This window comes from Hyperoodon ampullatus (assembly GCF_949752795.1).
Source record: "Hyperoodon ampullatus genome assembly, chromosome: 3".
Lineage (NCBI taxonomy): Eukaryota > Metazoa > Chordata > Mammalia > Artiodactyla > Ziphiidae > Hyperoodon > Hyperoodon ampullatus.
In genome coordinates, this window is record NC_136916.1 from 166,979,613 (window position 1) to 167,005,838 (window position 26,226).

The 26,226-nt window shown below is 43.6% G+C and overlaps 1 protein-coding gene across 4 annotated transcripts in view; it reads right to left on the reverse strand.

Moving 5' to 3' along the window:
- Positions 1–26,226, reverse strand: part of TTC7B (tetratricopeptide repeat domain 7B) — a gene marked incomplete at both ends in the record, with an annotated part of 240,931 nt that overhangs the window by 108,329 nt on the left and 106,376 nt on the right. For all 4 annotated transcript variants that reach the window (XM_079699318.1, XM_079699317.1, XM_079699316.1 and 1 more), the window contains 4 exons: positions 7,561–7,698; positions 11,741–11,804; positions 19,031–19,203; positions 25,599–25,677. In XM_079699318.1, coding sequence (XP_079555444.1) covers positions 7,561–7,698; positions 11,741–11,804; positions 19,031–19,203; positions 25,599–25,677 — 454 coding nt within the window. The remainder of the gene's footprint in view (positions 1–7,560; positions 7,699–11,740; positions 11,805–19,030; positions 19,204–25,598; positions 25,678–26,226) is intronic.

Genomic DNA, 26,226 nt, shown 5'->3' on the forward strand with positions numbered 1-26,226 from the left:
CAAGATGTAGGGAGGGAAGTAAGGTGTCCCGGGTGCTCCCCAGAGGTGTGTCTTACACAAAGTAGGTGTTCAACAAATGCTTGAATATAGGTCAAATGTTAGGATCCATTCTTCTGGAGGTCCTTTAAGGGGGGGCCACAGACAAATCCTCATGACCTTGGATTTGGCAATGGATTCTTAGATATGACACCAAAAGCATGAGCAACAAAAGAAAAAAAATCAGTACACTAGACTTCATCAGAACTAAAAACTGTGTGCATCAAAGGACATTATCAAGAAAGTGAAAAGACAACCTACAGAATGGGAAAAAGTATTTGCAAATCATGTATCTGTTAAGGTTTTTATCCACATTAAATAAAGAACTCCTATAACTCAACAACAAAACGACAAACAGCCCAATATAAAAATGGGCAAGGAGGACTTCCCTGGTGGCGCAGTGGTTAAGAATCCTCCTGCCAAAGCAGGGGACACGGGTTCGATCCCTGGTCCGGGAAGATCCCACATGCCGCGGAGCAACTCAGCCCAGGCGCCACAACTACTGAGCCTGCGCTCTAGAGCCCACGGGCCACAACTACTGAAGCCCAGGTGCCTAGAGCCCGTGTTCTGCAACAAGAGAAGCCACCGCAATGAGAAGCCCGCGTACCGCAACGAAGAGTAGCCCCTGCTCGACGCAACTACAGAAAGCCTGCACGCAGCAACGAAGACCCAAAGCAGCCAAAAATAGATAAATAAAAAAATAATTTTCTAAAAAAATGGGCAAAGGTCTTGAACAGACATTTGTCCAAACAAGATATGCAAATGATGAATATGCACGTGAAAAGATGCTCAACGTCATTAGTCAACAGGCAAACTCACAATGAGATACCATTTCACACCTACTAGAATGGCTATAATACAACAACAACAGCAAAAAAACAAAAACAAAAAATAAAAGCGTGGGTGAGAATGTGGAGCAACTGGAACACTTGTGCCTTGCTGCTTGGAACACAGAATGGTGCAGCTGCCGTGAAAAACAGTTTGGTAGTTCTTCAGAAAGTTAAACATAGAATTACCATGTGACCTGGCAATTTTACTCTTGGACATATACCCAAAAGAACTGAAAACAGGAACTCAGATACGTGTACACCTGTGTCCATCACAGCATTATTCACAATAGCCAAAAGGTGAAAACAATCCACACGTCCATCAACAGACGAATGAATAAACAAAATGTGGCATATACACACAATGGAATATTACTCAGCTATAAAAAGGAATGAAGTTCTGATACATGCTATCAGATATATTATTACAACATAGCTGAACCTTGAAAACATTAGGCTAAGTGAAATCAGCCAGAAACAAAAAACTAGTATGGCATGATTCCATTTGTATAATGTACCCAGAATAGGCAAATTCATAGACACAAAAAGTAGCTTGGAGGTTACCAGGTTATGGGGGTTGCAGGAATGGGGAGTATTGCTTAATAGGTATAGAGTTTCTGTTTGGGGTGATGGAAAAGTTTGGAAACAGACATACTGGTTACACAACACTGTGAATCCAATTCATGCCACTGAATTATATATTTTAAAATGGTTAATATGGCATTTTTTAAGTTGAAAAATTTTTTCCCTTGAGGGCCATAAGAAGAGAACAATGATGCTTAATTCAAAAAACATACCCATAATGGTGGGAATATAGATACCCGTGGCCACGTCAGTGGCTGAGATTCTTCAGGGCAGGTTGTTCAAAAATGATGTAGTTGATCCCTACTGGGCTGACCCCCAAAGCTGGACCAGAGTTGGGATCTGCACCAGTCAGTGCTCAGCCCCGAGCAGGGACCACCTCTTCCTCTGCTATTTCCCAAGTAAAGGACCTTTAACCTTGGGGCCTACCTGGGGAAGATACACTCATTGCACATCCAGGGACAGTTGACCCCCAAACCAAAGAAAAGCAGGATGAGAATGTACATTGGTTTTGAAGCACAGGTTTATTCAGCAAGTTTTTATTGTGCACCTATCACGAACCGAACGCTCTGCCTTGATTTCTCAGAAGTCTGCGGCTCCATTTGCATCAGGCCACTCTGATGCCTTCTAGGGACCCTGGCATGTAAGTCAAGGCTGGGTTTCTGCAGAGTGAGTGGGGCTGCGTGAAATACCAAATGTTAATGTAAACTAACAAATGATAGGCCGGTTAAGCAGATGTAGTTAGACGTTCAAGTGTTTTCTACAAGGCTCCCTGATTAAATAAGTGTTTGGGGTACGGATGTGTAGATGCCCCTTTGGTACAAGCACAAGCCAGACAGTTCTACCCACAGAACTATAAAGTTGTTGAGATTTACCATAAACAAATGAATACGAATTCAATAGGAAAGATAACAATACCATTTCTGTCTTTAAAGCTGCCATGTCTGTGTAGAGGGGATACACGCACCCTTCAAAAAGGACCCCAAAACGTTCCGTCCAAATGGAGCCATTAATAGTCAAATTCAAGAAACAATTCCTTAGCAGCTTGGGTTCATTCTAAAAACCAGAGAAAGCGGTGCTTGTTGCTTTACTTTTAATAGCGCAAGTTGTCATGCCAACTAGTGCTACTGTTTAAAAAGGGGGAGAAAAAGAAGTGTTCCTTCCTACACAAACCTTTCAGCAGGGCTTCACATCAGTCTTTAAAAACATGAAAACTCCAAGCACTGGAGATACAGTAACCACTGCACTTATATTTAAACCTGTTAGGATGAGGATGTGATGCTCCTTTGGTTTGAATTCCCTTTGCACACAGCGCTCCTTGCCCAGGATCTGGCTGAACAGCGCCCCGAGAGAAAGAAAGGCACCGTGTGGGCACACAAGAGAGCAGCCCATCTTGAGATGCGAGGGGAGCCTTCCATCTTGAACCACAGAGACAGAGAGGAGAGTTTTTCTGCAAAGTGGCTCTTCTCTCCGCATAAGCACCGTTCTTAATGGGCGGAGTCTGCACAATGCTTACGACTCACACAAAGATGTCGTGATAGGAGGGACTAGGAGGAGGTGGACTGGGGGCCCCCCACCCTGTCCCGGCTGGTGCGGGAGTGCCTGGGCCCGCGCTAGCCGCGTCCTGATGCAGAAGTGTTGACGCTGTTTGGGGACAAGAGAAGGAAGGAAGGTATGAGGACAGGGTGAGAAGGAGGCTAGACGTCTTCTCTCACAGCAGCCTGGTGGAGGTGAACTCTTCTGTTCATGAAAGATTCCACCCAGAAGAAAGGAAGATTCCTGCAGCGGCACAGAGGCAAAGAGAATCTGCTCACAGAGCAGCTGAAGGGTGATGTGCCAGACACGTCCGGGCCTGGCAACCTGGCTCCATGCTTTCACCCAATGTCCTTGCCTCCTCTCCTCCCTCCATGAGAGCAAGGCCTCATGTCCCTGCACCTCCGTGACCTTGATAATGAGGGTGTCCCTCTGCTCTTAGACTTAATTCCTGTCAGGCCCCGAAGAGCCAATTCATACATCAGCTGTTTGTCATTCTCCCTGGCACCCCCAACCTGCCAGCTCTGCTGCACCCGGCCTAGTCCCTTCACCTGCAATTAACGTGCCTTGCACTATCTAGTCTTCTCTAACTGGTTACCTTTCCATGTGTTGCTTTCTGATTTCCCTATCTAGACTGGAAGTTTCTGGAAGACAAGAGACTGTTTTTGTATACTTAGTTGCTTCCTCCATGCCTGGCAACTCCTGGGCACACAGCGGTAGAAACAGCACAGCAGCACACGGCTGCTGTTTAATGAGCTCTATGTGTAGGGCTCTGTTCTGAGCACTTTACATGAATTAGCGAATAACCCTCAGAATGATCTGACAGAGGTGTGATTATTATTCCTATTTTACAGAAGGAAAGACTGAGGCATAAGAGGTTAATGACTTGCCGGGATCACACAACTAGTAAGCGGTAGAACCAGAACTCAAACCGAAGCTCTCTGACTCTAGGGCCTGTGCCCAGGACACATGAGACGGCTGACCCGGGTTTGGGGGTTGAGGAGGCAGGGCTGGGGTGGGGATGTCAATGGAGGGGAGGAGAATGATGGGGAATCTCCACAATAAAACGTCTATGATCCTGTCCCATCCCTTGACACTTACATAGATGTACATGCACATGTTCATAAAGAGATGTAGGACAAAGTGATCTCTAAAATGTCAGTGGGTAGTCAACTCTTTCAGGAGAGTGGGCTTCTCAGTGACTTTTTTCTCTTCCATGTTTGTATGTAATGTTTGATTCTTCAAGGAGTCTGCTGGGCTGTCACACGGGGCAGAAAGACAATGAAGCTGTTTTCATTATAGGAGGAAAAGGAAAGCAAAACAAAACAAAAAGAGGGAGAAAAAGAAGGGGCAAGTGGGACAGCCATGAGATGTTTCCCAACAGACGCGGGTGTTTGAGAAAGATCACTGTGGGGAGGATGCAGCAGATGAAGACGGGACAGAAACAACCGCCACGTGAAGGACAATGATAATCCCAACATCCGCGGGGCCCAGAGAAATAATGTAGGAAGTTTAAAATCCAGTTACTCCACAGCAGCACTGTCGCCACGGCCAAATGTCCACCAACGGATAAATGGAGAGACAAATCGTGGTCTATCCATACGATGGGATGTTACTCAGCCATAAAAAGGAGTGAAGGACGGATACATGCTGCAATGGGGATGACCCTGAAAGCATTACGCCAAGTGAAAGAAGCCAGACACAAAAGGTCGTATAATGGATGATTCCATTTATATGAGATACTCAAAACAGGTAAATCCACAGAGTCAGAAAGCAGATTAGTAGCTGACAGGGCCTCGGGGGAGGGAGGAATGGGGAACAACTATTTAATAGGGACGGGGTTTCCTTTCAGGGTGATGAAAGTGTTTTGAAATTAGAGGAGATGGTTGTACAATAGCATGAATGTACTAAATGCCACTGAATTGTACCTTTTAAAATGGTTGTGTGTGTTATGTAAATTTACCGCAATTAAAAAAAAAATCCAGTTAGCCTTTTAACTTAAAGTCCCCAGGAAACAGAAGAGCAGATGAGAAGAAAGAAAGGAAGGGTGGGGAGGAAGGAAGGAAACATACAATACAAATTGGGGGGAAAAAAGGGGAAGGAGGGAAGGGAGGGAGGGAGTAAGGGAGGAAAGAAGGGAGGGAGGGAGGGAGGAAAGAAGGGGGGGAGGGAGGGAGGGAGGAAAGAAGGGGGGGAGGGAGGGAGGGAGGAAAGAAGGGGGGGAGGGAGGAAACCCCAGCAAATGAGGGAAGTGGGACACTTTAAGTCATGGCCTGAGACCAAGGGAGAGGGGTCCGTGCTCAGTCAAGGGCGGACCAAGACCCTCCTCCAGGAGGCGAGCTCTCCAAAACCGGGGCCAGCCCTCGAGATGCTGTGCACTTGCGCCTTCCTCCTAAGACAGCTCTACTTAGATCTGCTTCACCGTGGCCGCCAAATGTGCACTGGGGGAAGCTCCATCTGCAGAACTAAGTAGAAATAGCAAGAAAAGCTAAGGCCAAGGATTCAGATCCTTCATTACTGGAGGAGACCCTGTGTGGAGACCCCCCGGCAGCAGCCAGCCCAGATGGCAACTGCCTGCTGCTTGGCTGCCTTCCTCTAGGCTGGGAGCCGCTCACGGACAGGGACCCCCGCCTCGCCCACGGCTGCATTCCTGGCCTGAATCACAGCCCCTGGCACAGAACCAGGGGCTGCATTTATATGTGTTAAAGAAATGAATGTCCTCTATTATATATATATTTGATCCATCGATGCATATGTTTAATAGATAAAACACAGATATGGCACGAAATTCAAAAGGCTCCAAGGGATATACGGTGATAAATTTCCCTTTCTTCCACCGTTCTGCTCCAGCACCTTCAAGGCAATCCCTGATGCTGTTTCCACTGCTGTCAATGTGACTAGAGCATATTCTGAATTGCAAAGGCTCCGGCAACCAACCGGACTACCCAGTGACTTGGGCGTCAGGTCATCACCACGAGATGAAGCTACATGTGATGTCAAGGTGAAAGTCATCTGGCTGAAGACAAGGTCCCAGGATTCCACACCGGGCAGAGAGGCCCATGCCAGGGAGCTGTGGGCTCACGGAGGAATGCCGCTAGGATGACAGCCGTGCCCCTGGAGTCACTTGTGGCACGACGGGAAGCCTGTGGGCAGGGGCTGCCCAGCCTGTCAGCCTCAGGCTCCTCACACCTGCTGCGGACACAGGTGAATTTCAAGCTGGGGACAGGTTCTGTTGCTACATGATGGGAGGAAAGCAGACGTGCAAACCACGCTGAGCCCTGGGCTCCAAGAAACTTTTAGTGGTTTGTTGGGGGTGGAGGGGAGTTCACCTTAAGAGAACTCAGCTGTGAGCCTGGTGGCACTCTCCCCACAGATGGGCTCTTTGGTGGAAGCGGCGGACAGGAACTAAGCTGGCCAGAAGGAGAGGGTCCCAGGAAGCCAAAGCCCCGGGGGTGGTAAAGAATCTGGGCCAATCCCAAGCCTGGGCAGTGTCCCAGGGGGTGTTCCGTGTATGACAGGAACATCTGGACTCATTGCCTTATCTAAGCCAGATTGCGAGGGGTTTTTTTTTTTGAAGACTGAGTAACCATTGCCCTGTATAGTCACCAAACCAAAGACTAAAAAAAGATCCAAGCCACGCAGGCTCATCTGTTCTCCAAGGCTCCTGCCTAATGTGGCGATGCGCTGGCAGGCAGGCTACAGGGTGAGCTGGGTGCTTATCTGATTTCAGCCAATCTGTTACTGTATTTCATTCCCTGTCCTCGTGCCCAGAGGCTGTTGCAATGTGTGTAAATTTAGAAAAAGAAAGATAAATAACATGGAAAAGTTCATTTTAACAAAAGGAGTTGTCTTTCCTCCCTTCTTTCCTTTTACTTCATGAAAGAGAAGATAAAATGATCTTGTTACTGATTTAGCCCCTACCAGGGGTGGATTTGGTATTCTGGGCAGGGACTCAATAACGCATAACCGCAGCCTCGGATTAACCAGCTTCTTGTGAAACTGTAAAACTGTCAGGCTTCCATCCTAAATGTTTCTTAGCAGCTGAGGGAATGAGACGGCAATGCCTGGTACAAGATCTGTAAGCAACTGGGGTCTCTTCTGAACAAGTAAAAGACTCTACGTGACGACAGCGTTTACTTCCCGTGAAGCCTGTACCAGCTCACCCAACGTACACTGGGCCGGAAGATGCCAGGGCACCAGGAGGTATGCATTGATACTTTATATAAAATAAAACCTGCTTTACAGGGAAATTAATATCACAGATGGGAGATTGGGGTTATGGTGGAAATTACACTGAAAGAGAAACTGCTTGAGAAACGCTTGCCTTCTCTCATACGTGAACTCACTCCAGTGGGTTTATGGACCCTTGGTAGGAGATGGCCACCAACGAATTCCACCACCTAATCGTTTAGCCCAATTCGCATTTTGCAGAGATGGAAACCAAAGTTAAGTGACGGGCCCAAGGTCACATGGCTGCCAGCGATGGGGGGGTGGGGACAAGACCAGGTCCTACAGCTCTTCAAAGTGCTGGTACTGCCAGCACTACCCACTGCTGGAAGTCACCCAGACTCAAGGGCTGTACCTCTGACAGCATCTCATACTGGCCTCTTCTTCCAAGGGCGATGGTCAGTAAATCATAGACCACAGATGCACTCTGTAAACTGATGAGGCGGTCGCTCTTGTGCTCAGGTATCCTGCTCAGCACAGCGTCCCGGTTGGCCTGAAAACAACACAGAAGAGAGAAGCAGGCGGTGAGCTGGCCTGTGCACACAGCTGTCACCATGCGCAAAGGAGCCATCCAGGCTCTCCTGCCCCTGGGAGCTTGCTGCGGGTCTGGAGACAAGGGCACAAATGAGCCAGGGGTCATTTAGTCAAAGTCCCCAGAGCACCACAGCACATGGTAACATGGTATTATCCAAACACTGAAGGCCTGGCGGGCACTTGTCCCTGTCAGCAGGCGTCTGGAGGAAGCTTTAGGAGTTGATGCAAAGCAGGGTTCCTCCTGGGCTCGGGTTCACAGTCAGCCACGCTGCAGACACAGCTGTGCTCTGGGGCAGAAGAATCATCCACCAAGTGAAGCTCTGCTGTGCCTCACTTGTAGACCCTGCTTCTGCTGTACATTAAAGAGCGGGAGAGGGCTTCCCTGGTGGCGCAGTGGTTGAGAGACCACCTGCCAATGCAGGGGACGCGGGTTCGTGCCCCGGTGCGGGAAGATCCCACATGCCGCGGAGCGGCTGGGCCCGTGAGCCATGGCCGCTGAGCCTGCACGTCCGGAGCCTGTGCTCCGCAGCGGGAGAGGCCACAACAGTGAGAGGCCCGTGTACAGCAAAAAAAAAAAAAAAAAAAGAGTGGGAGAAAATTCCCAGCCCCACACTTCCCATCACCAAATGGTGTCATCACGTTCCATCAGCCTAACAGAGATATAGCGTACTTTTCCTCTCTCACCCAAGTCACGTTCAAATCCCTATATGAAATCTTCACTGGAACAGACTACAGAAACTAATTCAACTTTGTTTAGGGAAGCACAAAACAGATGTACAAGAGACAGCAAGAAGCAAACGGATTTTTGTTTTAAAAGACGTTAGCACAGAGGACCCAGGAGAACACCAGGGCATGCCTATTTCACTTCCCCACTGCTTAGCACAGAAATGCAGCAGGTGCATTCAAGCTTATTTATCTCACCTATCTAGAAATCAACCGCTCTTCACAGTGACTTGTTTTCATTACTTTTGAAATTTCTCCTCCGATTCCTCCAGACATATCACATGTACTGGAGACCCTAAACATAGCTCATTTTCCTTTTCTCCCTAATAGGGAGTTCAGTATCAATAAAGTTAGATTTTTCCTGTCTTCTTTTCCTTGCTAAGGAACAGAAGTCCATCCCTAGGAGCACAGAAAGGGCCCCTCCGTTCTCCCCATGGAAGTGGCACGTGCAGGACGAGGGTCACTGGTCCAGGCGGGCTGATGTCTACCTTCCTGCCTGACACTTGGAAAGGCCACGCACACAACCTCCTGTTCACTAATGAGGTGAATGCTTTCTTTCGTGTGAGTCCAAGGCATTGACTTGTAGCCTCCTGTCAGTACTTACTTGTTTTAAAACTCCTTACTCTTAAATGTCAAAGACAAATAAGACTATATAAGACAGGCCACTTCCTACAAAGTGAGTCATCTCTTATGGAAACAAGCCTGCTTTTGAAGATTTCATTCTAAGTTTTTCTTGTCAGGAGTGCCTTTCGACCCAACAAAAGAAGCTCTGAGGAAAATACGGCCTGCTGTAAGTGGTCTCATTTTATTTATTTCCTCTAAATGTTCCATATTGAGATCAATGCCTGGGAGAGAAGGGAACAAGACAAAACACCATTTAAGAGAGATTTTCAGGTTATGCCCAAATGCATTTTTGTTTCTTTTTAAAAGAAAAAGTCTATCAGTGCTTTTTGATTAAAAAGGTACAATATAGAACCTCAAACAGGTCCACAAATAATAAATGTCCCAGACCATTGTCTCAGTTCTAGTTGTACTAACATGGTTCTGATAACCCCTTTCTCCTGGGGAAACTAATTTGACTTGAGGTAAGAATGCAGTTCAATTCCAAACGAGTTCTTGTAGGTGGAGGGACTATGGACAAATTTATGCTTCTAAGTTAAAATTAGGACCAGTAAAGAATACAGTTTTCTCAGACACCAAAAAAGCCTGGCAATTCTCATTTTGGTTCTGAAATTGAGCACATCTATTTTTGGTCTAAAAACTGAAAAAAATCAAAGGAGTCAAGGGACGTGAAAAAAGACTTCCCAAGGCAACTTAATTTAGATTTCTACCTACGTAACTATGGAATGATTTACAGGGAGAACATAACCACTTTGGTTGGCAACCTAAGTCCTTCATATTTACTGTCACTGGATTTCACCATCCTCTGAAGAGACTTCCCGGAAATTAAATACGGCAGCGTCAGATGTGACTGTCTCCAGGGGATCCGAACCTTGAGTTATTACTAGTTTCTACCACTTCAAGGAGGGGGCAGGAGAGTTGGGGACATCACTCCCAAGACAGCAACACTTAGAGCGAGCATTCTGGAGATGTGGCCATGTTTCCCAAATTCCGGTCTGGAACGCATGATCTGACAACAGAACTCAATCCTCTCAATCAGAATTGTCCAAGAAATCGAAAGTGTAGGCTCACCATGCTTTCAGAATTTTTACACCATTACTAACCAAGTCTGCCCAAAGGAAGCTAAGTGCCAGGTTGTGAAGAGTCCAGGGATGAGGGCTGTGTGGGCAGCCCCCCGCCCCCACAGAACTGATGACGGTGAGACCTGCCCATCTGAACACCAGTTACTGGAGGCCACTGGGCGCCAGCCGGTGCACATATGTGCCTCCACATCTGTGCCAAGGTAAAGTAGAGGATGTAAATGACACCGTCCTAAGTCACCAGCTGACAGTCAAGGAAAGATAAGCCACAGGGGCAACCTGTTAACTTCACAGGAAGTAGGGCCAATGATGTCAAACAGCTTCCAAATAAAAAGAAGCGGTGACTCAAGCGGTCTTGCTCTTATAAACATCTCGGGGCCATTTTACAGAACAAGAAAACCCAAAGCTTTAACTTAAGGCAAGAAAGCTATGCCGCCTGCCTAATCCCAGCCTCTTTTGCCCCTCTTTCACTCAGCACACAGGCATTCCTCTTGTGCTCCGTTTCTGAGTCTTTCTCCCCAAGTGTATTTCACGCCTCCATTTAAACTGTCTGCTTGGGGAAGAAGGGAACACCTTCTCTTGCTTTAGTTATGACTCCTTTTCCTCCTCCTTTCTCCTCCTGCCTGCCTGGTGGGGTGGGAGTTATGGAAGAAGGCAGGATGCTCTGCTAGAAGGAGCAGCAGACCACTGCATGATGCCTCCATTCTGCCTGCTCTGGGCCTCCGGTCCCTCGTCTAAATAACTAGGTGGATGTGAGGACCTCTAGGTCCCTCCACGTTCCAGGGGCTTGCTGTTCTGCTCAGGTGCTCAGCAGACACCATTTACTTGCCAAGGTATTAACTACTATAACACAGATTGCTCCAGAATGTTTCAAGCCGGGCTGTCATGTCTAGCAACATGCAGAGTAGAAACCCAGTAAATGATGAGCGATGAAATTGTAGACCTACATTTGATATCCTGGCCAAACACTAAGAAAACATTTCAAAGGAACTTGATGGTCTGGCAAAAACTCCCTCACAACAGCAGAGCCAGGTAACAGGAGTGGGCTCTCTGGGCCTGGGCTCTGCAATGCCTGGGAAACAGGTGGGGGCTTGGGGAGAGGACCTGGGCAGGAGGAAGAGGCAGTTTCATCAGGCTGCTGCTATGGAAACCGGAGGTTCAAGTATACAAGTGTTTCACCCCCAAATTCTCCCTCCCACCAAGGCGAATGGAGAAGGCTCATAAAGGTTACCTTTTGGGGGCTTCTTTCCCTTTTCAAGGTTCCTTTGGTGGTCATTTTAGCTATAGTTACCCATATACAACTGTGTTAGTGTTCAGTCAGTACTTGGTGGATAAATGAATGAACTAAGGGAAGAGAAGCTCCATGCTGCAGGCTGACCCAGGGACATATCTGGCCAGTCCAAGAACTAGAAACGTCCCTTTTTTTTTTAAACCACTATACTTTTTTCCCATCAGGTTTTCCCTTTGGAAAGTACTCTTCTCCAAAGAAAAAGAATCACTATCCTGATGGAGTCACCATATCAAAACAGGGACCATAGGGATAGGGGAAAGAAAAATGTAAAAACACATTCTACTCACCATTGATTCACTAATCAGCAATAACAACAGGGCTTCTTCAGTATTTTCTTGAGGACAAAAAATGCTGTATAAAGAAAATTGACTTTGATATATGGCAATTTCAAAATAACACAAAATACATGGCTAAGCAGAACTGAAGGGCTAACAGCTTCTAGATTTTTATATAGTGTAGAACCCATGAAAAATACTGTATAATCTGGGCCCCCGAATTAATTTGTTTATTTCTATGGTAATCTATGGAATCTATACATTTTAACTACGCATTTTAATAGCAGGCAGCCGGGTAAAGCTGTAGAAACCAAGTTAAAAGCCCAAAGAACGTTTGTGCCTATTACAGAGGCGGAAATTTTGATCACTACAAACTGATGTTATCTAAATAACACAAGCTTTCTCCTAAACCCATTACGAGGTATAAACTGAAGACATCTCACTACATGGTACTCTTCTTACCTCTTACTTGCTAGCTGGCGTATTGTATATTGTCATTTAGATGAAATAGGAGATTGGAAGCAATTTTAGAGTTTGAATGATTTCTAGAATACTGTAAGAACTTAGCGAGCTATCTTACTCAAACACACGTGTACTATGGGGGGGGCACGCAGGAGCTGTCTTATTCATCAACTTTATGGGATTTGGCTGAACTCTACCATCTTGGATTAAAATAAAAAGCTTTTAAGCTCAATGTTGCTCAGGATTAAAGAACAATAAAAACCAAACATAACTCTGGTCTCCATTCCCTATATCCTATTTTTTGTGCTTTGAGCGTTTTAAAAGACCTCCAGGGAATTCTCTGGTGGGCCAGTGGTTAGGACTCTGCGTTCTCATCGTCTTGGGCCGGGGGTTCAATCCCTGGTTAGGGAACTAGGATCCCACAAGCCCCGGGGCACAGACGGAAAAAAAAAAAAAAAACCCTCCAGCATTTTCCCCCATTCTAAAGTCCTAGCATCCTTTGAGTAGAATTGTGTCTCATCACTAGTTGGGCCAAACTCAACTCTGTTTCTTTTTTTTTTCGGTTCTTGTTTTTTTGTTTGTGTGTTTTTCGGCCATGCCAGGCGGGCATGTGGGATCTTAGTTCCCCCACCAGGGATCAAGCCCGCACCCCCTGCAGTGGAAGCGCAGAGTTTTCACCACTGGACTGCCAGGCAAGTCCCATCAACTCTTTTTCGTGGAATGGTAGAAGAGTGCAATAAAAATGAACTTGGTTAAAAAAACTCCTGGATGTTTTGGAGATGACTAAATAAAGACTAAATTTACATCTTCCCAGGGGTGATATTACAATCATTTAACTTAAGAGAAGGGATGATTTCCACCCCCCCAAAATGGCCAAAAAATGTTTTCCAAATGATTACAAATATTTGTTCTCTTTGAAGTGCTGGCAAATTTTGTATTGTGTCAAAGGGCCATGAGGAGTAAGACAGAAAAGTCCCATGACTGATACTCTTTTTACAATTCAGTCATCCCTGGAGGTAAGGAAACCACCTGTGGGATGGTTCCTATTGCTCTTACAGGGCTAAAATTTTATAAAAGGGCTGGGCTGTGAGTGAGAAGCAGGATTCTGGAATGTGCAGTGACCTCCTTAAAGAGGTAACTTGAGGTGATTTGGGTTTTTGGAAGATGGAACATTTCTTTCCCCTTAAATTCAGAAATAGAGCCAACAGGCTTTGAATTAAGAACGCTCATGTGTGTGTGTGTCTGTGTGCCTGTGTGTCTGTGTGTGTGTCTGTGTGTATCCCCATCCAGCAATCAGTTCCTGATATCCTGGCTCATGCTTACATGCAGTTGGGACCTTATAAATAAAGCAGAACCATTAATCATTTTTTTCACAGCTACCCAGTTCTGCATTGTCCAGACTAATTGAAAAGAGAGGGAGCCCATTCTAATCATAACTTAACACCAGCAAATTCAGTCCAGAGATAATCCCCAAATTCCATTTGAGCCATCTAGCCTACTTAAATGCGAGGTTGTGTTATTTTCACTAGAGCTGCTAACAAATAGCACATTAACTGATTCTAATTCTACTTCCTCTACCCTTCTTTTCAAGGCAGGAAAGATGGGTACTCAGGGGCGCTGCAAAGTTCTCAGGGCTGGCAGGAAGAAGTGGGGGGTGGGGGAGGGGGAAAGGATAGTTTTAAGAGACATGCCTAAAAAACTACCCACTGGAATGCCCCCTTCTCCATAATTATGAATTCTCTAGATCTATTTCTGGCCATTCTTTCCCTCTTCCCTGCCCAGGGGAGTGTGGACCTCAGGGTGGACAGTCATAATTGTTGGGGCCCTCCTTTTGTGATATTATCCTCTTGGGGCCCAAGAGCCCCAAGGGGAGATCCTGGGGTGCCCGGGCCTCAGCCTTGTGGAGCCAGAAAACTGGGGCCTTAGACCTGGAGGAAGCTGATTGAAGGGATGGTCGTTCACAGCTTCGGTTCTGCTATCAAGTAGTTGTTAGGACCCTTCAATGCCCCCATCTTTATACTTTGAACAGCATCCTCATCCTTACCAAAAGCCTCTGCATTGGCTACCAGGAGGTTCCGACCTGTATTTAGCACGCCATGATAATTACTTTCTCCTCTTAGGCCTACCGAGGAGTTTAGCACAATGTATGGCCCTCCTAGTTTTCAATTAATCATCATCCACTTCCTGGCATAATAGTGGTTTCTAGCTTCCTTCTTTACTTAGTGCTAATTATCTAGTCAAATATGCATTTAATTGTCTAAGCCACCTCAAGTGCTTTTTACAAGGAGGAATACAATGGAAGTAAAAACATACTTGAGTGACATGCACACATATGTGGACTAAGAAACATGTATAAGAATATTCATAGCAGCACTATTCCTATTAGCTCCAAATGAGAAACAGCGCAAATGTCCATCAAGAGTAGAATGGATCAACATATGGGAATATATTAATAAAATGGAATACTATTCAACAACAAAAACAAACTACTACTACATGCAAAAATATGGATGAATCTCTCCAATATAATGTTAGACAAAAGAAGTTAAACATGAAAGTACTTAATATATGATGCCATTCATGTAAATTTCAAAAATGGGCCAGACTAATTACAGTGATAGAAGTCAGGATAGGGTTATCCTTGGGCAGAGAGTAGTAACTGGGGGAGGGTACAGAGAGTCCTTCTAGGGTTCTGGCAATGTCTATTTCTTGACCAGGATGCTAATTACTTGCATGTGTTCACTTAATGAAAATTCATCAAGTTTTCTACTTTGGGTTCGTGTATTTTTCACAATGTATATTATGTGTCAGTAAAAAGCTTACTTAAAAAATAGGTAAACAAAAGTCAATAAAATTCTTCATAGAAAGATCTAGAAGAAAGGAAGTAAGGAGGGCTATGGCATGTGATTCTTCCTCTCTTTTTTTATCTTGGATTATCAGCATTTTATTTCCTTTCAACATTTAAGATGGAGAGAGGATGAGCATCCTGTACCCACTTCACCTCCAGGTTGCAGTGACAGGGAGGGGAGTTTTCTGGCAGAGGTTATTTTGCAGTAATTGTCCATTATGACCCATGGTCCTGAATGGTCCATGTGGTTTGCTGGAGCTGGAAGGATCTATGGCACATGAAGTTTGCTTTGTGCTCATGTTCCTCATAAGAGGGGGGAGAGGAGGGACCACCGGCCAAAATGAGATGTAAACATCATCTGTGGATTCCCTTCTTTACCTCCCAACTCACATAACTGAACTGGTGATAACATCTTTCTGCCACAAAATTGCTTGATTGGAGAGTCCTGTCTTGTTAATAAGGAAGCCCCAAGCAGATTTTCTCTCTTTACTAATAAATCAGAAGTAAGGGTATGAACATGCAAAACTAGAAAGCTAAAAACTGATGATGATAACTGAAGGAAGAAAGATTAGCACAGAAATTAACTAACTAGAGAAATAGAAACACAATAGAGAAAAATCAACAAAACTGAAAGTTAATTCTTCAAAAAGATCAATATGATTTGACAAACTTTTTAGGTAGACTGACCCAGAAAAGAAAGAGAAGACTCAAATTACTAAAAGGAGAAATGGGAAATGGAAGAGGGTACATGACTACCAATCTTATAGAAATTATATATGTGTGTGTGTGTGTGTGTGTGTGTGTATGTGAATACTATGAACAACTGTACTCAGCAAATTAGATAACTTAGATGAAATGGACAAATTTCTAGAAAGACACAAACTACCAAAACTGAAGAAATAGAAAATCTTAATAGCTCTGTAACAAGTAAAGAGAGTGGATTAGTAATCAAAAACTTTCCCACAAAGAAAAGCCCACGACCAGATGGCTTCACTGGTGAATTCTACCAAACATTTAAAGAAGAATTAATAATAATTCTCCATAAACTCTTTCCAAAAATAGAAGAGGAAGGAATATTTCCCACTCATTCTACGAGGCTAGTATTATCCTAATACCAAAATTAGACAAAGACATCATGAGAAAAGAAAACTATAGATCAATTATTTTATGACTATTGATGCAAAAATCCTCAACAAAATACTAGCAAATCAAACTCAGCAATAAGTAAGGATTATATACCTAGTGGGATTCACCTAGGAATGCAAGGTTGGCTTCATATCTGAAAATCAATTAATGTAATACATCACATCAATAGAATAAAGGACAAAAGCCAGATGATCATCTCAGTAGATACAGAAAAAGCATCTGACAAATTCAAAACCTTTTCACAAAAAAATATACTCAACAAACTAGTAGTAGAAGGGACTTTCCTCAACCTGATAAAGGGCATCTATGAAAACCCACAGCTAACATCATACTTAATAGTGAAAGATTGGATGTTTTTCCCTTCCTAAGATCAGGAATAAAACAAAGGTGTCCACTCTTGCCACTTCTATTCAACATTGTACTGGAGGTTCTACCCGGGGCAATTAGGAAAGAAAATGAAATAAAAGCCATCTATGTTAGGAAGAAGTAAAACTATATTTGCAGGTGACATGATCTTGTATATAGAAAATCCTAAAGAATCTAAAAAAAACTATTAGAACTAATAAACAAGCTCAGCAAGACTTCAGTATACAAGATCAATATAGAAAACTAATTTTACTTCTATATACTTGCAATGAACAACCCCAAAATGAAATTAATAACAATTCCATTTGTGATAGTATCAAAAAGAATAGCACACACACCAAAACACCCTTAAGAATAAGTTTAACAAAAGAAGTGCAGGGCTTCCCTGGTGGCGCAGTGGTTGAGAGTCCGCCTGCCGATGCAGGGGACATGGCTTCGTGCCCTGGTCTGGGAAGATCCCACATGCCGCGGAGTGGCTAGGCCCGTGAGCCATGGCCACTGAGCCTGCGCGTCCGGAGCCTGTGCTCAGCAACGGGAGAGGCCACAACAGTGAGAGGCCCACATACCGCAAAAAAAAAAAAAAAAAAAAAAGTGCAAACCTTATACCCTGAAAACTACAAATTGTTGTTGAAAAAAGTTAAAGAAAACCTAAATAAATGGAAAGATATCCCATGTTCATGGATCAGAAGACTTAATATTGTCAAGATGGCAATACTCCTCAAATTGAGCTACAGACTAAATGCAATTCCTACAAAATTCCAGTTGCCTTTTTTTTTTTTTTGCAGAAATAGACAAAATGATCCTAATATTCATGTGAAAATACAAGTGTTTGGGGGATGGTGGGTGACAGCTAAGGGGTGCTAGGTTTATTTTGGGGGTAGTGAAAGTATTCTAAATTTGATTGTAGTGATGGGCTATGTGACTATATTAAAAGCTATATTAATGTGAATTGTACACTTTAAATGAATGAATTATATAGTATGTGAATTATATCTCAGTGAAACAGTTTAAAAAAATGACTGTGTGCATTTGTGTGAAATGAAACTTGTGTCTCAGTAACCAGTCACATGGGAATCTTCCCTTTAACTAATAACTTCATTTAACTAGATCTGCAGTTTGCCTCCATAATTCTCCTCGTACAGATGGGGAAGCTGATGTTAGAAGAGTGACAGAGGCTGAGTGGTTTAGGAAATAAGGGAGAAGTGGCCAGCACTGTGAGCTTCTCTGCCTTCAAGGTGTGAGGCCACATTGGAATCGTACCCAGAGAGACACAGGGCTTCATCCATGTGTGAAACTTGATTAGGGGAGGGAGCAGGAACTAGATTCTTCAATATACTGGCACTTTGGCTATTAAGAAGCATCTGAAGCAGAAGAAAAATCTAGGGTCTATTTTTAAGATTTAAATATCACCTAAAAAAGAACCCCAATCCTGCTGCTAAATAGTTCATAGTGAGGGGTCAGCATTTTAAAAGTGAGAGTTTGAGAATTGCTAGAACAGATGTTCTATGAATCCAGATAAGTACTAAGGAGTAAACGCAGGAAAAAGTTAAGAAAATGTTCACTAGTCTGAATCCATATAAGAAATGCAAATTGAACAAGATGAGGAGGAAGACAAATGCCAGGGTCAATTTAAGAGGATTAAGAGGTAGTTACCCTGAGAAATGCTGCCCCTTTTAAAATGCGGCATTGTGTTCAGAAGTCACACACGGAATAACTATCTAATCACCCCATCTCTGTCAGTGCTTTCTGGGGCCTCAGAAGCAGCAGCCTGCGGTCTTTCAGCCATTTTTCCAATTTGTAATGACTAAAGAAGGTTTCCGTATTCATCCTTACACGTTCCCCTTTGCTTCATGGAGGGGTTCTGAAAAGCCATCATGCCTTGTCCTTGTAGGAACAAAGACGGGAAGGAAAGCTTTGAGGGGGGGAATAGAATGAGTCAACCCCTGTTCCCGTCTCCCCACCTTCTTGTGGTCTCTCTCCCTCCTACCTCCTCCTTCCTGGACCTGGGGAAATCCCGGGCTGACCGGAGTGTTTCCCTATAGACCATTTTCCTCAAAGGTGATCAAGTTCCAAATTCAAAACTTAATCCAATTAAAACATTCTAAAGAGACATCACCTTCCAATCACCTGTAAATTATTAAATTCGCCTTCTTCTTACAGCTAAAAACAAGTTTTTAAACAAAAGGATCAAGGAATTGCTGAGGAAAAGTAAAGAAAAGTCAACTCTGGCTTACTAATAGTTTTGTCACTGACTGCTGTATGGTTCTGCGGTTCTTATAATAAAGGAAATGAAAATCCCAAAGACCAACAGTGAAGGCTGAGAATGGCAGCCAGCACTATTTGCTGAAGTTATGCAGAGTAAAGAGCTATCTTTATTAAACTGGTAAAAAATCTACCCTTGAACTTCTATTCATCCTTACATTTTCCTGAAGTTTCCCTCCTATCCCCTAACCTACAAATGAGGACACCAACTCCCATACTTCTCTCCTGAGTAGACACGGGCTTTCCGCTTGAGGGTGTAGGTTTTTGTGTTTGCTCCTTTCCGGAGAGGATCGTCCAGAGGTGACTGGCATGGCGGATCCTCCAGAGGGTTCCAGTAGCTCTGCTCACACATACCCCGCAACAAGATCTCCGCCAGCTGCCTGGCTATTGTCTGGGGACACAAAGGAGCAAAGGCACAGCCATGAATCTATTTTGTATCATTCATTCATTCATTCATTCGCTCATTTAATAAATATTTTTTAGTCATCACTTTGTCATCGCTGTTCCAAGACTCATCATTAAAAATTTCTACTCCTATGATGAAAATTATATCAGTTGATGACAAAAAAAGAAAAGAAAATATGATACACTAAGATATTTGAAAGATTAAAAAAAAATAAGTTCATGCCCTTCAAATGCTGCCCTGCCTCTGTTATATTCTGGAACACTAAACATGTTTTATACCGGAAACAACCGAAACTTTTAGTTAAGCTCTTTTCCAAAAGCTCTTATAAATAATAGGTGAACTGCAAATATTTTCATCACCTCCCAACCGAGGCTTGCCAAAGCCCGACCCTGGCTGAAAGCCAGTACCCAACCTAGATGATGTAATCCCTGAAAAAAAATCTCTTCGTTGATGATAAGATGATGTTCAGTGCGGCTTTTTAGAATGTCTTCCTTCTTCGGAGTGCCAAGGGCAAGTCCTTCACAGCCCCACCCTGCGACTCAGTACCTGAGGCCCCGTTCTTACTGCATCCTGGCCCTTCAGCCTCAAAGGCTCCCACTGGCCTTGAGCAAAGTGGAGAGCTGGCAAAGTGACTATGGCTACTGATCCAGAAGACTGTTTTTTTAAAGCTGGGTAGGGATCTCCTTTCTTACTGTGAAAACCCAGAAATATCCAGATCTTGTTCTTCTAAGTTAGGTGCAGATTAGTATGTTTTTCCAAGCTCTATAGCTCCACTGCCTAGAACAGCATCACGTACGATGTATGGGGGAGGGAGATGTGGCAGCTACTGAGAAGTACTTTGTTAACTGACGCATATCAGTTAACTTACCTCACAATCTTCCAGTGACAAAGAAGAGAAGTAAAAAAAAAAATCCCTCCGAAAATAGAAGCACTGCATCTCAGGGTGGTCCAGGCCACCTCACAATCAGCCAGAGGTGGCCAAATACAACTTCAACCAGTAGGTTTTTCCACAAGGTTTTAGCATCCTTTGGAAGATGCAGACAAAGAATGCTGATCTTCCCTGACAACGAGACTTTTTAAATAAATATGTTCCAGAAGAGATCTTTGCTAGGCTTTCATCCGTGTGAACTCTCTTAAAACACCACAAGGAAACCTAAATGCAACCAAATCACTAGCTTAGTGGTTTCTGATAACCACTGGGTAAAGGGAAATTTTCTTCATTATCCCCAAGGAAGACCCACTAGCTTTAAATGTCTATAAAAATGTGAAATTAAATGCACTCCTATCATCCCCAACTGAGCCATCTGTAAAGATCTCATAAGAGCACGATTTTCAGGACCTAAACAGTTCCTGAACTGTTTTCTTAAACCTTCCATTACAGCCTCATTTTGATCTCACTGCAGTCATATAAGCTAATGACTTCTGCTGGAAGCGTCAACTAGCAAAAATAACCTCCACTCACTACAGCTGAGAAAAAAATGTTACAGGAGAAAAATGAACAAAGAACTTCACTTTCTGGATGTATCTGCCATGGAGATATTCTAAGGTTGTAAAAGTCTCTGCCCTCAAAACAGTTTGCTTGTCCACTGCTGGATAGCTCATGCTAGATCTCATTTTCCCTCAAGGTATTAACCTTCCGGAGAGATTTTTAAAATGAGGTTTTGATGTGATTGCACATTTTAAAGGCATCACCACGTCATGCATTACTGATTAGGAAGGATGTTGGCTGTGTTCACTGAAATCTCACATGAAGTTCAGAAAAGGAGATTAAATATGAGAAATTATCAGCAAGATCACCAATAGCTATGATACCTTTTATGTTTTGTACTCTGGTTATATTTAGCTTGCAGTTTAAATGCCTAAAAATTGTTGGTAGCTACCCAATACATTTCAAATACATTTAGAATTAAAGGAAGGAAAGGAGAGAAGCTGGTCTGGAAGAAGACTTGAACGTCTTTGTACAAACTGGGTCATTAAATGCACTTTTTTGTATGTGATTTTAAATTGTGATAAAATTCACATAACGTAAAATGCACCATGTTAACCATTTTAAAGTGTACAATCCAGTGGCATTTAGCACATTCACCATGTTGTACAACCATGACCACTCTAGTTCCAGAACATTCTTTACCCTAAAAGGAAACCCCGTACCCTTTAAGAAGTCACTCTCCATTCTCCCTCCTTCCACCCCCTGGGAACAACTAATCTGCTTTCTGTCACTATAGGTTTGCCTCTTCTGGACATTTCACATAAATGGAATCATATAATATGTGGTCTTTTTGTGTCTGGCTTCTCTTACTTAGCATAATGTTTTCAAGGTTCATCCATGTGGTAGCATGAATCAGTCCTTCATTCCTTTTTATAGCTGAATGATATTCCATTGTACGGCTAGACCACATTTTGTTTATTCAGTCATCAGTTGGTAGACATTTGGATTGTTTCCGTCATTTGGCCATTGTCAATAGTGCTGCTATGAACATTCATATACAAGTTTTGATTTGAACAACTGCTTTCAATTATTTGGAGTACTTATCTAGAAATGGGGTTGCTGTGAATGTACTTTTAAATCCTTCTCTGCTATGGTCTCACACCAGAGTTTACAAAGCAACTTTTTTACCTCATAAGGATATCATAAATTTGTAATTATCAGCTAATCTAAAAAGAATCATACAGCAATTAAGGCTGATAGAAACACTGTCTTATGAGTTCCAACAGCTGGAGAAGTTTCCTGATGTCCACTGGAAACCAAGACACCAGTGTAGACTTCCCAGGAAATGCTTCTCAAATAGAGTGGGCAAAGACTCACTTGTGGAAACTAGAAAATACGGATTTTCAGGCCCTGCTGCAGACTGACTCAGTTGGCATTTCTTTTTTTTTTATTTTATAAATTTTATTTATTTATTTATTTATTTATTTTTGGCTGCACTGGGTCTTATTTGCTGCCCGTGGGCAGCGAGTGGGGGCTACTCTTCGTTGCGGTGCACGGGCTTCTCATTGCAGTGGCTTTTCTTGTTGAGGAGCACGGGCTCTAGGTACCTGGGCTCAGCAGTTGTGGCACGCGGGCTTCAGAGCGCAGCCTCAGTAGTTGTGGCGCATGGGCTTAGTTACTCCACGACATGTGGGATCTTCCCAGACCAGGGCTCGAACCCATGTCCCCTGCATTGGCAGGCGGATTCTTTTTTTTTTTTTTTTTAGAAAGAAATGAAATCCTTTATTTATTTTTGCTGTGTTGGGTCTTCGTTTCTGTGCGAGGGCTTTCTCTAGTTGTGGCAAGCGGGGGCCACTCTTCATCGCGGTGCGGGGGCCTCTCACTATCGCGGCCTCTCTTGTTGAGGAGCACAGGCTCCAGACGCGCAGGCTCAGTAGTTGTGGCTCACGGGCCTAGTTGCTCCGCGGCATGTGGGATCCTCCCAGACCAGGGCTCGAACCCGTGTCCCCTGCATTGGCAGGCAGATTCTCAACCACTGCGCCACCAGGGAAGCCCCTAGCAGGCGGATTCTTAACCACTGCGCCACCAGGGAAGCCCTCAGTTGGCATTTCTGAGGTCAGGTACAGGGATGTGTGTTTGCTCAAAGTTCCTCAGATGGTTCTGATGCACACCTTTCGTTAAGCACTCAAGGGATTAGAAACAGTTTAAATTAGGTCATTTGAGAACCATCAACCAAGACCGAAGGCGTACTTGCAACTCAAGTGTGACATTGAGTGGGAAGTGACTCCCCCTTACATTAACACTAACCAGTCAGTTAACAGCTGCAAGTGCCCAGGGGCAGCTTTATCTACACAGGCTTTCTTTAGAATTCTCTTCACTGGGCTTCTCAGAAAAAAGAAAAAAAAAAAAAAAAGAAGAAAAAACTGTCTTCCTTCCTAACATCTCTAGTCAGAATCCTACCTCACAGGATTTTTATAAGTTAAAACACATTGATTTGAAAATCATAAACCTTAGACGATAGTGGAAGATATTCTTTAATTTTGAAAAATAACATTGGAATAAGCAGCAGGCAGATTCTCACAGTGCAGTGCACGCACTCAACCTTTTAACGAGGAAAAACCCTTTATTTCCTTAACGAAATATATATTTTTTGAGAGTCTATAAGCAATTTTGAAAGATTGGCATTTTATTTATTTTTATTATTTATTTATTTATTTATTTATTTATTTATTTATTTATGGCTCCGTTGGGTCTTCGTTGCTGTTCACGGGCTCTCTCTTGTTGTAGCAAGCGGGGGCTACTCTTTGTTGCGGTGCGTGGGCTTCCCATTGCGGTGGCTTCTCTTGTTGCAGTGCACAGGCTCTAGGCACGCGGGCTTCAGTAGTTGTGGCTTGCGGGCTCTGGAGTGCAGGCTTGGTAATTGTGGTGCACGGGCTTAGATGCTCCGCGGCATGTGGGATCTTCCCGGACCAGGGCTTGAACCCGTGCCCCTGCATTGGCAGGCAGATTCTTAACCCCTGAGTCACCAGGGAAGCCCAAAAGATTGGCATTTTAAATGTGCTTTTAAGACAATTATAAGAACACTTGCCAATATAACCAGTTACTTTCATTGTGTTTCCAAATGTTAGAAGAAGCTATTCATGCTGACCAGTTCAGAAGTTTTATGGACTGTTGGGAGTAGGTCAGTTTGAGAGAAAAGATAGATGGCAACAATTTTTATCCATATTTTTGCAGGGTTTTTTCCCTTAAAGAACTGTGAAGATCAAAATGTTTTGTTTGAACTTCTGAGGGCACCCATAAATCATATCAATACATAAGTAGATATCGAAGACCAAGTGAGTTCTTGGTGGGGTGTGTGTGTGAAGTCGCCCGTCTTGTCTTACCTCCCATAATTCTAGGAAAGCCTATGGCTTAGCCATCTGGGCCAGTGAGTTGTATGTCCACATCCTTAGCATGAAGATACAGCCTCATTTCCCACGATAGGAATCTCTTAGCCTTGCCCAACTGAACACTCTCCCACAGCATTTAAAGGACTCATGATAATGGGAGGACAACAGCGTGGATGACGAGACCAAGGACACTGCAGTCTTAGTGGGGCTGCCACATCGGCTGGGGCCTGGGGCACTTCTTAGCTTCCATGAGTACCAGGCCTTCATCCAAACACTCGATGACTCTGGCTCTGAAGGGTAAGTTGTGGAGGTATAATTAATGAGCCTCCCAGACAGGAAGGTGAAAGGTTTAAAAGGAAAGAGAGAGAACTCAAGTCAACAGGACAGCCAAGCTGCTGATCAACCAGTTTATTTAACTAGCTTTTCTATTTCTGGGTTTTATGGTCAATATAGTTAGTCAAACAGCTAGGTTCTCCTCAGGATCTAATCTGCTTTGTTCTGTCTGGGTTTTGGTATGAATCATCAGCATACAACTAACCCTTCACCACACTGGCATCAGGAGGGTATACCTTCTAACTGCTATACAGGATGCATTTTTTATGTTTCAAGAGAGAGCATTACCGAGAAGCAACTGAAAAGATGCTCAACAGCATTAGCCATCAGGGAATGTAAATCAAAACCACAATGAGACAGCACTTCACACCCACTAGGATGGCTAGAACTAAAAAAAAAGATAATAAACACGTGTTGTTGAGGATGTGGAAAAACTGGAACCCTCATAATTTTTGATGAGAATGTAAAATGGTGCAACTGATTTGACACATAGTTTGGCAATTCCTCCAAATGTTAAATGTAGAGTTACCATACGATCTAGCAATTCCACGCCTAGGTATATACTCAAGAAAAATGAACCCATATATACACATAAAAACTTGCATGAGAATGTTTGTAGCAGCATGATTCATAATAGCTGAAAAGTGGAAACAAAAAAATGTCTATTGACTGATGACTGAATAAACAAAAATGTGGCCTATCCATACGATGGAATATCATTCTGCAACGAAAAGGAATGAAAGACGGATACATGGTATAACGTGAATGAACCTTGAAAACATTATGCTAAGTAAAGGAAGCCAGTCACAAAAAAGACCACACACTGTATAATTCCATTTATATGAAATGTCCAGAATAGGCAGACCATAGAAACAGGAAGTAAATTAGTGGCTGCCAGAAGCTGGGGAAAGGGAAGAATGGGGATTGACTAGTCACGGGCATGGAGATTTTTGGGGAGTGATGAGAATGTTCTGAAATTAAATATTAGTGATGGCTGAACAATTCTGTGACTACTAAAATCCAATGACTTTGGGTGAATGTATGATGTGTATATATATACATATATATATGTATATACATATGCTTCACTGAGATATAATTTATAATGTATAATGTCTATATTACATAGTATGTTATGATATATAATATATAATTTATGATACACGTATGAAAGAGAGAGCGGCACTTGAAGTGCCTCGGGCCTCAGCCAAGTCATTAGTTACACTTACCATCCGCAGGTTCTGGGTTGTTCTCGTTTCCACGGCTCTGAGGATCTCTCTAAATCTCCCGACTCCTCTCGTCAAGTTCCTGTGTGCACACAGAGTTTGACAGGGTTTCCGTCTGGCGTGTATTAATGTTAAATATTTTATACACATATTTCAATGCATTTTGCCTACATAAAAGCTGTTGGCGAGACTGTAAGCAATCGCTCTGCACATGCCTGTCCATCTTGGTTCAACTCTGAAAAGTCTGACCTAGGATCAATGGTCTTTTGAACTTCCACAATTCAATTTTCTCAAGAAAATAAATGTCGGAAGATCAGATCCGAGGTTAAAAAAAAAAAAAGGCAAGATATCTTTCCAGAGTCTATCTTCCACCTCACAGTGGCTGAGGAGTTTTCCTGCTCTGCTGAGTGGTGCTGAAAACTCTATCTTTTCACCGCAAGGTGGGTGGCCAAGGGGTACAGGAGTATCGACAAGGCACTGTGTGCAATGTGGGAAAGGCTTCTTGTGACCTGCAACCTTTATAGGCAAGACAAAGAGAAAAGGTATGAAACATGAGGGGCTCCACCAAGCAACCACTCCGCGTCTTCGGGAACATACATCACTGCCCAGTAAACCCATCGGCCCCTCCTGC